Source organism: Myxine glutinosa, chromosome 2 (assembly GCF_964187855.1).
Source record: "Myxine glutinosa chromosome 2, kmMyxGlut1.1, whole genome shotgun sequence".
Taxonomy (NCBI): Eukaryota; Metazoa; Chordata; class Myxini; order Myxiniformes; family Myxinidae; genus Myxine; species Myxine glutinosa.
This window is the reverse complement of record NC_136262.1, coordinates 153,002,841-153,015,155: the sequence shown is the minus strand read 5'-3', so window position 1 is coordinate 153,015,155 and position 12,315 is coordinate 153,002,841. Positions and strand designations below refer to the sequence as shown.

The 12,315-nt window shown below is 46.8% G+C and overlaps 1 protein-coding gene across 1 annotated transcript in view; it reads left to right on the top strand.

Annotated features, from left to right (window-relative positions):
* The window catches only part of LOC144890809 (disabled homolog 2-interacting protein-like), a gene marked incomplete at its 3' end in the record, with an annotated part of 46,917 nt that overhangs the window by 23,035 nt on the left and 11,567 nt on the right, over positions 1-12,315 (top strand). The window contains exons 4-9 of the mRNA XM_078772648.1: positions 561-698; positions 923-1,141; positions 2,388-2,541; positions 2,602-2,792; positions 7,163-7,307; positions 12,015-12,159. Of these exons, the coding sequence (XP_078628774.1) occupies positions 561-698; positions 923-1,141; positions 2,388-2,541; positions 2,602-2,792; positions 7,163-7,307; positions 12,015-12,159 (992 nt within the window). The remainder of the gene's footprint in view (positions 1-560; positions 699-922; positions 1,142-2,387; positions 2,542-2,601; positions 2,793-7,162; positions 7,308-12,014; positions 12,160-12,315) is intronic.

Sequence of the window (12,315 nt, the reverse complement as noted above, 5' to 3'; positions counted from 1 at the left end):
CAGCACAGCCTTACTTGAAAGTTGGCCTCCTATTATTGTTCGGGTGGGATATAATATGTTTTTCTTGTGCAATTCTTGCCGTAGTCGTTGCTTTGACACATCTTGGAATGTCGCTCATTGTGTTTCACGACAAGTGTTCAGAAAGTTTAAATTCCGTAACTTGGACACATCATCCAACCAGGCAGCAAAATTGGCCAAGCATCCATTTTGGCCTTGTCTTGAGCGTGCTGCATGTAAACGACATCAATAATTCAGGCAGCGCACAGTAATTGGAGCCGAGCCATCAGGCGAGACGTCCACAAACCTCTCCCTCGTCTCCACCTGCAGCCGGCTTCCCACTGCGTCCCTGTCGCTCCACTGCCTTGCAGGCAAACAGGAGGGACCAAGACAAAGTGTGTACGGCTCTGGGTTCTGTGTTTTTAATGAAACGTGGCATAAAATGAGGCTCATTGCTGGTGATATGTATATCCGACAATTGCTTATCAATTTATCGAATAATAACAACGGAGAGGTGAACAAAATGATTGAATCCACAAAGACCACTATCGATAAACCCACAGTGCATACCTCGAAATATTGCTCACGCCACCGAGCATAAAGTCGCCAAGTTTAAGAATTTCCATGTGGACATGTTTGATTCTCACGGTCTGTACACGATCTTCTTTTTCCGATTGGCGTTTAGCATTCTGAGTTGGCAGGTGGGCCATTTGGAATCGGCAACCTCGGTGACTTAAAGCGGTTGCAGTCGAGGATGCTTTATACAAAATGGATTCAGGACTTCTTCATCTTTGATATCATTTTTCGAGTTATACCCAAATTTAAGCTGCACAGGTAAACATGCAAAGATTGCAACGGTGTGGATTGCTCCGAAGGATGTTCCAAGCCATGACCTTTTTGTCCAATTCCACCGGCCGCCTGACAGGACAACACTCGGCGTGTGGAGAATTCCCTTCGGGTGTGGGTGATCGAAGCGAGAGACCTTCCACCGAAACGCCGCTACTTCTGTGAGGTGTGTGTGGATGACGCCCTGTGTGCACGAACCACGAGCAAGGCGCGGCGTGAGAACCTCTTTTGGGGAGAGCAGTTTGAGTTTGCAGCTTTACCGTCTTCCGCTCGACACTTGACCATACACTTGTACAAGGTACGTAACAAACGGCTAATTGGCCAAATAGCAAATCAAATCGTTGGACAATTTGGGAAACAGGAATGCCTTATACCGACGGTAAAAAGCTAACAAAAATGTGGAATCGACAAAGTGAAAACACTCATGCCATTGCAAAAGCAGTCGGCAACCGACTGACCAAGTTGTCGGCAGGTACTGCCATAATGACCTCCGAATAGAGTGCGCATATAGCCAGCTCGCCAAAGGCATATTACCATAGTTCATTTGAAAAGGCATCCCTGAAAGGTATTTGTGGATTACCAGCGATGTGTGAAAACATATAGGCTACAGGGGATCCGTACACAAGAATCCATCCAGAAAATAATGCACCATCATCTCCTGGGTCTATCACCTGGCTAGGGCAAGAGCAACGGCCTAAAAGTTTTGCGGAGCTGGCTTAGCAGCTATGCACGGACATTGCTCATTGTCACACGGGGTTTGCTAGCCCCAGTGGCCTGAGGTAGAGCCCGGAAGGATTGAATTTGAATCCAAGTCTTGTCAGTGCAGGGGGTTTTCGCTCTGAAGCTTTAAAGGTGATCACGGGCGATGCTCCTTTGTGAACATTGCAACAACATAGGTAAACGGGCTCCTGTAACAATTAAAGGATTCATTCCTCCCGAGTGCTGGATCCGTACAGCTGATCGGACAGTTGGCGGTTAAACACAGCAAACTTGGTACAGCTACGCTGCTGATGCATTGCGTCCACACTCTATACCAGCCCAAGAATGCAGAATTTGGCCAGGGCACCGGCGTACATCGGCATGCTCTTTTTGAAAGACCGCGAGATATTTAACGTCCGTAAGTCACAAGAGCAGGTGGAACAACAAGCGTAACATCTCCCATGAAGGGAGGCGTCCTCCTTGATGCAGCATTCTGATCACAACACAAGAGATAACATGCAGCGAGGTAGCATAATGAGATCTACAATGACTTGTGATGACGATAACTACACCGTATTGATGATGCAACCAGCTGATCGTATCTGTGATCTAATCCTAATCCACAATTTGTTCCTTAAATAATTACAATCCCATATTGCACTCAGCGCCTGCTTACCTGAACTCGCTATTTATTTTTATCTCTCTTGTTTGTCGCTTATTCACCATTTTTTTCCACTGTTCTTTGTTCTTTTCTTCTTATGTCCATTGTTTTTTTGTTTTTTTTTTCCAGAGAACCCATCCATTTTTTTTGGTCTTCATCATGCCCTCTTTCACCTCTTCCACAGGAACAAGAGAAAAGCAAGAAGCAGAAAGACAAGGCGAGTGGTTATGTGGGGCTGGTCATGATACCGATGATGGCGGTACGGGGCCGCCAGTTTGTTGAGAAATGGTACGCCATTTCAACTCCCGGTGGCAGCGGGCCCGGTGGTGGCGGGGGTGGTGTGAGTGGGGCCGCCACTAAGCTGAGTGGTGCGGGTAAGGCTGCATCCCCACCTGCAGCCCTACGCATAAAGGCACGTTTTTTGAGCATCGCGGTGCTCCCCATGGAGTGCTACAAGGAGTTTGCGGAGCACATAACAACACGGCACGGAGCACTATGTGCTGCTCTCGAGCCCCTACTGTCAGTAAAGAGCAAGGAGGAGGTGGCACGTGCCCTCGTTCACATTTTACAGAGCACCGGGAATGCCAAGGTGAGACACAGCTGGCCCGACGAATGGACCTTCCTTGTAATATTTTGTGGACTTTGGGATCCTCTACCTATCTCTCCACCTAGATCCCTTGTCTTTTCTTCCTGCTATATTCTTTCCATCCTCTTCTTGATCGCTAGTTTCCCACTTTTTACCTCCGCCACCAAAGGTGGATGGAGGTTGTATTTTCACCCGTCTGTCTGTCTGTGAGCAGGATATCTCAAAAATTTATGAATGGATTCGGATGAAATTTGGTGGACAGGTTGGTTGTGTGACAATGACGAATTGATTCGATCTTGGTGAAGATCCCTGGTGTTGGGCTAGCGGCTAGGGTGCCGGCTTAGGATACCTAGGATCCTGGGTTCGAATCCCGGTCAATCGCTGAATTAACGCCAGGGGGGTTGACTCAGCCTGTCATCCTTCCGAGGTCGGCAAATTGAGTACCAGTTCACTGGTAATTCCCTGCTTGTCGTTAAAGGCGGCAAAAAGGGTTGGCGTCAGGAAGGGCATCCGGCCGTAAAACATTGCTTCAAAAAGGGGACCGAAAAACAACAACAACCACAGTTCCCGAAAAAGGCCAACCCCCGCTTGCGGGGAAAAATGGCCTCTAAAGGTGGTTTTTTTTTTTGGTGAAGATGCGGATCCAGATACGAGACTTTTTAAAGTGATTCTTCACCATTGAGAGATAGGGCCAAAAAGTATATATAGCACAATATTTCAAAATGTTATTGGCAGATTTGGCCGAAACTTGGTCGATAGATTGGGTGTGTGATAAGGGCACATTAATTAAATTTTGGTGAAGATCCGGATCCGGATACAAGGATTTTTAAAGTGATTCCTCAGCATTGAGAGATGGGACCGAAAACGATATATAGCACGATATTTCCAAAAGTTGTGGACGGATTATGACAAAACCTGGTGGATGAATTGGGTAGGTGACAAGAACAAATCGATTCGATTTTGGTTCAGGTCCGGATACAGATCCGGCCTATCAGTGGGATACAAAACGTAAACTGCTCAGCCTGGCAGAGGTATGCTCTCTACCGAGTACTACCATCGCTATTCGTCTCAATGATGAACATTATTTGAGATTAATCAAAGGAAATTTGGAAACCACACTGAAATGTAAAAACACACAATAGCTTCATTTCATTGCCATATAATTTGCCACTTCCCATTATTGTATGAAAACTTCCACATTAAGCAAAAAATGCAACTTCATTGAACTCCCCATCTGTTTCTGTGCAGCCAGCCATGCGTTCCTATCTGACGTCTCTGATTGGCTCTGAAAGCCGCATGAAGGTATGTCTTTCGCATCCAATCAGGAACCAACAAAGGAAATGCGTGGCCACATGCACAGACATTGCCAGCAGATTCATGAAGTTACATTTGCTGCTTAATAGTGCTTCTGCCTTTTTGTTCTCATACAAGGGTGTAAGGCAGAAAATTTCAAATGATCACATCTTGCAATTCTCAGTTTTTGAAACGAGTGTGGTTACCCTTTAATAACTTCCTTTACTTACTGCAGCGATAAGAAACTTGCACACGTACTTACTTTTATCATTATTTTTTGCTTTTATGCTCGCGTTATTGCCACACAGTGTGACGTCATAGTCTAGAAATTTGAAATGGATCACGTGTCGATAGGCTTTGTGATCATCACGCGAGTGAAAGCTTGTATTCTTGTACCGTCCTCCAAACAGTGATGACTCTATTTACATTTCACTGTCTGACAACATGGAACAACTTCTATCCACTCATCCCAACTCTCTCTTCCTCATTTGTGGCGACTTCAACTGTCATCATGCCAGCTGGCTGGGTGTGGGTTCATCTCTCACCAGCCATGGCACCTCAGCAAAGGACTTCTGCGACTCACTGGGATTGACACAATCTGTCAATTTCCCGACCCGGATCTCAGCCAATGGTGTATCTTCCCTTCTAGACTTGGTTATGACAAACTTCCCTGCTAATGTCTGCTGCTCTTCTTCTGCCCCAATCGGTTCTTCTGATCATGTGCTTGTTAAAGTGGACATCTCTCTGGCCATTCTCAGAGAGCCTCCTCAGCGTCGCCGAGTCTGGCATTTCACTCAGGCCAACTGGCACGGTCTTCAAGCAGCCATCAATCATCTCATCTGGACTGGTCTCCCATCTCCACTGCCTCTGACATCAATTCTTCCTGGGAATTCTTCCAAAGCAAACTGCTCTCTCTCATGCACAGATTTATCCCATCTCGTCTTCAGTTGTCTTACCCTTCCTCCCAGCCATGGTACACTGAATCTTGTGGTGAGGCAGTTGCCCTGAAACAACTTGCCTTTGCCTCTTGGAAGGCTAATCCAACTGAAGGCAATCTCAGTTCCTTCCACCAAGCTCGGAACAAGAGAATGAACTCTCAAACCTGTCTCCTTCCTCCAAATTCTAGTGGCGTCTGGTCAAATCCGTTTCTGGTGTTTGTTCCCCCTCCATCCCCTCCCTTACCTCAAATGGCCACACAGTTGACACCGCACGTGACAAAGCCGAATGCCTCAACTCTGTGTTTGCCTCAAAATCTTTTGTCCCAAACCCATCTCTCTCTGTTCCCACCTTACCCAATCGAACCCAACTGCTCCTGGACTCTGTGTCCTTCTCTTCTGACAAGGTGGAGGAGTTTTTGTCAAACCTCGACTCTGATTCTGCAACTGGACCAGACGGCATCAGCCCACGAGTCCTACAATCCTGCTCTGCCGCTCTATCTCACCCTCTCTCTGTTCTTTTCACCCTCTCTTTTGCTCAAGGTCATCTGCCAGCATCCTGGAAATCAGCAAACATTACCGCTTTACACAAAAAAGGTGCAAAAACTGATCCTTGCAACTACAGACCTATCAGCCTCCTCCCAATTATCAGCAAAGTCATGGAATCCATCATTGCTTTGGATATCAAATCCTTCCTCTTCTCCAATGGCTTGATCTCCGATCATCAATTTGGATTCAGACCAGGTCATTCTACTCTGGACATGCTGCTTCTGCTGTCTCAACAATGGATGGAGGTCCTCAATGCCAAACAGGAAATCAGAGCCGTCTCCCTTGACATATCACGTGCCTTCGATACAGTCTGGCACCCAGCTCTGCTCACCAAACTCTCCTCCTATGGTATCCATGGAAATCTCCATGCATGGCTTGTGGACTTCCTCTCTTGTCGTAGTCAACGTGTGGCTCCAAATGGAATTCTCTCATCTCCTCTTCCTGTCCAGTCTGGAGCTCATCAAGGCAGTTTTCTGGGCCCTATGCTTTTTCTGGTATTCATTAATGATCTCTCCAACTCTCTGGAAAATCCTCTCTATCGCTTTGCTGATGACCCCACTCTCTGCCGCTCCATATCTCAACCCTCAGATTGGCAGGCAACAGCCTCTTCACTCTCTGCAGATCTGGACAATATCACAAACTGGTCACACAAGTGGAACATGTCTTTCAATCCTGACAAATCTCACACTCTCACTTTGTCTCTCCGAAATGACCGTCTGGAAAACCCTCCCATCTACTTTCTCAACAATCTTCTCGAAGAAGCCCTGCCACTCAAGCTTTTGGGTCTCACTATCTGCCATGATCTTTCCTGGGAAAACCACATTTCCACGCTGGCCTCTAAAGCCAGTTGGCACTGGGCATCCTCTGTCATGCGAAGTTCTTCCACGGTACTACTGAGCGTCTCACCACATACAAAGCTTTCAGCCTCAGTTTGATGGAATACTGCTCTCCCCCCGCCCCCACCCCCCCCCCTCCCCAAGCCCTCTCCCTTCCACATCTCCCGATGTCCCTATTCTCTATTGTTGTGCTTCCCTCTCCCTTCCCTTCTCGTCTCCCGCTCCCTTTATTGTATGTTCTATGTGTTAGCTCTTACACAAGCCTCAACTTCGTATACAACAAAAGAAAAAAGAAGAAGCAGATCCATTAACCTTATCTTGGCCCCGAATTCACCGAAATGATCACTCGATCACCGCAGAATGTGTTGTGAACAGCCAAGCCCACTTTTAACACACAACGACAATAATTATACAATTGTTTTGATCTGTTGTGTTGTGATTATATATCCCGTCATTATGGCCAGTGCCTGTGGAAAAATGCATCGTCCAAGTGTGCATGGATTAAAGCATAAAACCCAACAGCAGGCGATAAAAATGTTTTACTATTTATAAACATAAGATTTATCTTTCGTAACTTGTATTTAATTCAAGCAACAAGTTCATTGTGTTCACCCGTTAATTTTGTCACGGATATTATTGATAGTTCAACTGAAATGGGTGTCTTCATTTTGTCTGCTCCTTTAAACATTATAAATTGGTATCAATGACATTATATTTCTCTGCTCACCCCATCCCGCTCCCCACACCTTCCATTGTGCAGGAATTTCTTTGTGAGATGGTGCTGTCAGAGATTGAAAGGTGCGGCGAGAACGAACACCTACTCTTTCGAGAAAACACGTTGGGTACCAAAGCCATTGAGGAGTTCCTGAAGCTCGTTGGGCACAAGTATCTCCAGGATGCACTTGGTGCGTATGTTGAGTAGTGAGAACTTGAGTGTATTTTATGTGTGTTTGCTTTGTGTGTGTACATTTATCTGTTTTGTGTTTAAGGCTCATGAAGGAGCTTGTTTCTTATGGAGGAATATGGGTAGCAGAGTAGCTGTTTTTATGAACGGCACATTCACAGCTTTTTTTTTTTTTTTTTTTTTTTTTTTTTTTTGTATACTGAATCGAGGCTCGTGAAAGAGCTAACATTTACTTCACAAACAAATCAACCAGACAAACAAAATATATAAAAAGAGGGAGCGGAAAATAAGATAGGGAGAGAAGGGGAAGCGCACAAACACAACATTTGAGAGCAGGGAGATGTGTGGAAGGGAGAGGGCTTGGGGGGAGGAGGCGTGGGAAGGGGGGGGGAGGGAGAAGTATAAAACACAAGGACACCAAGGACTTCCAGGACAGAAGTTGGTATTTCAAAAAAGTGGAACGAGGGTGAAATTAGCGGGGGTAGAAAATATCAAGGTTTTGGATGGGGGAAGATAAGAGATTGTGGTGAACAGCTGTTTTAAAGACCTGGAGGGTGGAGTGGGATTGAAGAGAGTGAGGGACTTTGTTCCAGAGGCGGGAGAAAAGAGGAATGAAGGAGTGAAGGTGAGCAGAGAGTCTTGATTTTGGCAGTTTGACCATAAGAGGGTTGCCAGGCAGATCTTGTGCGACCTGTAGGAATATTTGCGGGACAGAGCCCAGAGAGAGCTGGGGGGGCAAGGCCAGAGAGGAGTCGGTAGAAGACGGAAAGACCACCAACCTGCCTGCGGTGAGTGAGTGAGAGGCCCTTGGAGTTAGCTTCATCGCGGGAGATTCCAATGATTCTGAATGCTTTGGTTTCAACAGCGTGAAGACGAGCTAGGTGTGAGGCAGGAGCACCAGCCCAGAGGGGAGAGCAGTATTCCATTGAGCTGCGGATGAAAGCCTTGTATGTGGTGAGGAGCTCAGGTGTACCGTGGAAGAACTTCGCATGACAGAGGATGCCCAGTGCCAACTGGCTTTGGAGGCCAGCGTGGAAATGTGGTTTTCCCAGGAAAGATCATGGCAGATAGTGAGACCCAAAAGCTTGAGTGACAGAACTTCTTGGAGAGGATTATTCAGAAAGTGGATGGGAGGGTTGTCCAGTCGGTCTTTTCGGAGAGACATCGTAAGAGTGTGAGATTTGTCAGGATTGAAAGACATGTTCCACTTGTTTGCCCAGTCTGTGATTTTGTCCAGGTCTGCAGAGAGTGAGGAGGCTGCAGACTGCCGATCTGAGGGATGAAGAATGGAGCGACAGAGAGTAGAGTCATCAGCAAAGAGATACAGAGGATTTTCAAGAGAGTCAGAGAGATCATTGATGAAGACCAGAAAAAGCACAGGGCCCAGAACACTGCTTTGTGGAACTCCAGCCTGAACAGGAAGAGGAGATGAGAGAAACCCATTCAGGGCCACACGTTGATTACGACTAGAGAGGAAGTCCGCCAGCCATGCGTGGAGATTTCCATGGATACCAAAAGAGGAGAGTTTGGTGAGCAGAGCGGGGTGCCAGACCGTATCGAAGGCACGTGATATGTCAAGGGAGACTGCTCTAATTTCCTGTTTGGCATTGAGGACCTCCATCCATTGTTGAGAAAGCAGAAGCAGCATGTCCAGAGTAGAGTGTCCAGGTCTGAAACCAAATTGATGATCAGAGATCAAGCCATTGGAGAAGAGGAAAGATTTCATATCTGAAGCAATGATGGATTCCATGACTTTGCTGATAATTGGGAGAAGGCTGATTGGTCTGTAGTTGCTGGGATCTGTTTTTGCACCTTTTTTGTGCAAAGCGGTGATGTTGGCAGATTTCCAAGCAGATGGAAGATGACCTTGAGCAAAAGAGAGGGTGAAGAGAACAGAGAGAGGGAGTGAAAGAGCGGAAGAACAGGATTTTAGGACCCGTGGGCTGATGCCGTCAGGTCCAGTTGCAGAATCCGAGTCAAGGGTTGACAGAAACTTTTCCACCTTGTCAGGAGGAAAGGACACAGAGTCCAGGAGCAGCTGGGTACGACTGGGTACGGTGGGTACAGAGAGGGATGGGTTTGGGACACAAGATTTAGAGGCAAACACAGAGTTGAGGCATTCAGCTTTTTCACGTGCGGAGTCAGCCGTGTGGCTATTTGAGGTGAGGGAGGGGATGGAGGGGGAACAAACACCAGAAACAGATTTGACCAGATGCCACCAGGATTTGGAAGAGGGAGACAGATAAGAGAGTTCGGTCCTGAGAATGGAGAGATATTGTTTCCTGGCTCTCCTGAGGGTGGACACACACTTGTTTCGGGCTTTGTGAAAGGAAATGAGATTTCCTTCCGTTGGATTTGCTTTCCAGGAGACGAAAGCAAGTTGTTTCTGGGCAATAGCCTCACCACAAGATTCCGTGTACCATGGACGGGAGGAAGGGTATGACAACAGAAGACGAGATGGGATAAATCTGTGCATGAGAGAGAGCAGTTTGCTTTGGAAGAATTCCCAGGAAGAATTTATGTCAGAGGCAGTAGAGATGGGAGACCAGTCCAGATGATTGATGGCTGCTTGAAGACCGTGCCAGTTGGCCTGAGTGAAATGCCAGACTCGTCGACGCTGAGGAGGCTCTCTGAGAATGGTCAGAGAGATGTCCACTTTAACAAGCACATGATCAGAAGAGCCGATTGGAGCAGAAGAAGAGCAGCAGACATTTTCAGGGAAGTTAGTCATAACCAAGTCCAGAAGAGAAGATGCTCGGTTGACTGAAATCCGGGTCGGGAAATTGACAGATTGTGTCAGTCCCAGTGAGTCACAGAAGTCCTTTGCTGAAGAGCCATATCTGGTGAGAGAGGTACCCACACCCAGCCAACTGGCATGGTGACAGTTGAAACTAGAACGGGCACTCGGTAGAGCGCATACCTTCGCCGCAGCTACTGTTCTGTACTTGGCATGGGAGTGTAGGGAACAGAACAACAAAAATACGATTTTGACCTTTTCGTGACCTTGACCTTGACCTTTGACCCGATTGCTCCCAAAATCTAATCAAATGTGTCCCGTATAATAACCAATCATCCCACCAAATTTCATGCAATTCGGTTGAATACTTTTTGAGTTATGCGAATAACATACACACACACACACACACAGACATACAAATAAATACACAGCGATCAAAACATAACCTTCGGCTTTTGCGAAGGTAATCACTACATATGAGGAAGAGAGAGTTGGGATGGGTAGATAGAAGTTGGTCCATATTCTCAGACAGCAAGATGTAGATGGAGTCACCACTGTTTGGTGGACTGTACAACACACATATGAACAAAAGGTGGGAGCGAAGGGGAAGCCGTAGCCAAAGGTATTCCTGGGGGTGAGGTGGAGAGAGGGCAGTGCAGGGCGAGTGAGGAAGAGAGTTTTTTATAAAGATAGCAACCCCACCTCCAGGACGAGGCTCAGGTCTATCATACCGGAGGAGGGAGTAACCTGGGAGAGATACCAAGGAATCAGAGACGTCATGAAGGAGTAAAGTTTCTGTTAAGCAGATCACGTCTGTTTGAGTGAAGGCCCCGGATGTTTGAGGTCCATACCATTAAGGAAGAGGAAGAGGAAGGGGGAGCTGTTGAAGGTGTGTCGGAGATTACAGAATAGCTTGGAGAAAGGGAAGAATGGGGCGGACAAAAGGTTTGATGGTGATTGGGAGAGGCGCAGTGAGGTGTTTGACGAGGGGGAAGAGCGAGGCAGAATGTTGAGGGAGATGAAGGTGAAAGTTGGAAGGGGGAACAAGCGGGGAGGACGCTCAGGGAGTGACCTCCCTGCCCCATGCGAGTCCCGTGCTCAGCTGGTTCTGGCTAACAGTACCTGGTATGGGCCCCTCCCTTGTCCAGGGTAACGGATCCCCACTGCCTTGTGGGGGAAGCCTCTTTCGGCTAAGGCTATGAGAAGGACACTCAAATATCAAACCGCACTGGTAGGTCAGCCTGGGCAGCACAACATCGTGGATAAATGTGCCCATGAAAGTCAGTGGTGGCACAAATTAAGGCTTCACTGCGCAGCATCTGCAGACAGCTGTGTCAACTTCATGCTGGTTTTTCCCTTCATTGGCACCAGCTCACCTGCTCACCATCCATTTTTACCTATTCAGCCATCGCACAACGCACAATGCTTTGTGAGCATGCCAACAAAGTGAAGAGAGTCGTAGAAAGCGACGACTCACACCATCGTCATCACATACATTACATGTTGACAATGACGTCCGGGTCACAGTGAACAAATCAACACGTTGTATTGTATTTGAGCCGAGAATCTCAATATCGTAAGCCAAGTGCTCACATCGGAGTGCCAGAGAGGTCAAGCAGAATATAATTTTCTGAAATAAATCACAACCATCCTTGCTGTTCTACAGAGTTTTCAAAGACCCGAAAGCTCATCCATGTTAATGGTTGTTTACATTTTGGTGTCACAATCCTTTTGTCCTTTGTGTTCTTCATATATATACAATTATACATGCTATGTCCCCTATGTCACTGATGATGTCATTGATGGTTGTTGGTATTTCGCTAAGTTTATATTTATGAAATTTGACCTTTTATCAAGATACTTGGTATTCTGAACTTGTCTCCATTATTGAGAGATCGAAAGATCCTCCTTCATCACACGATGCGAAGCAGATGATGCTGATTAACAGTGCGTTTTGTTTACACCGTTCAGGGGAATTCATCAAGGCTCTATACGAGTCAGATGAGAATTGCGAGGTGGACCCAAGCCGCTGCACACCCGGTGACCTGCAGATGAACCAGGATAACCTGCACATGTGTTGCGAGTTGGCGTTCTGCAAAATAATCAATTCCTATTGGTGGGTGATTAAATGTGACTCACCCATAAAGGTCTTGCTTCCTCCTTCTTCTTCCTCCTCTTCCTCTTCTGCTTCTACTTCTTCTTCTTCTTCTTCTTCTTCTTCGTCGTCGTTGTTTTACGGCCATTTGCATGCTTGAATGTGTAAGCCGTGTTT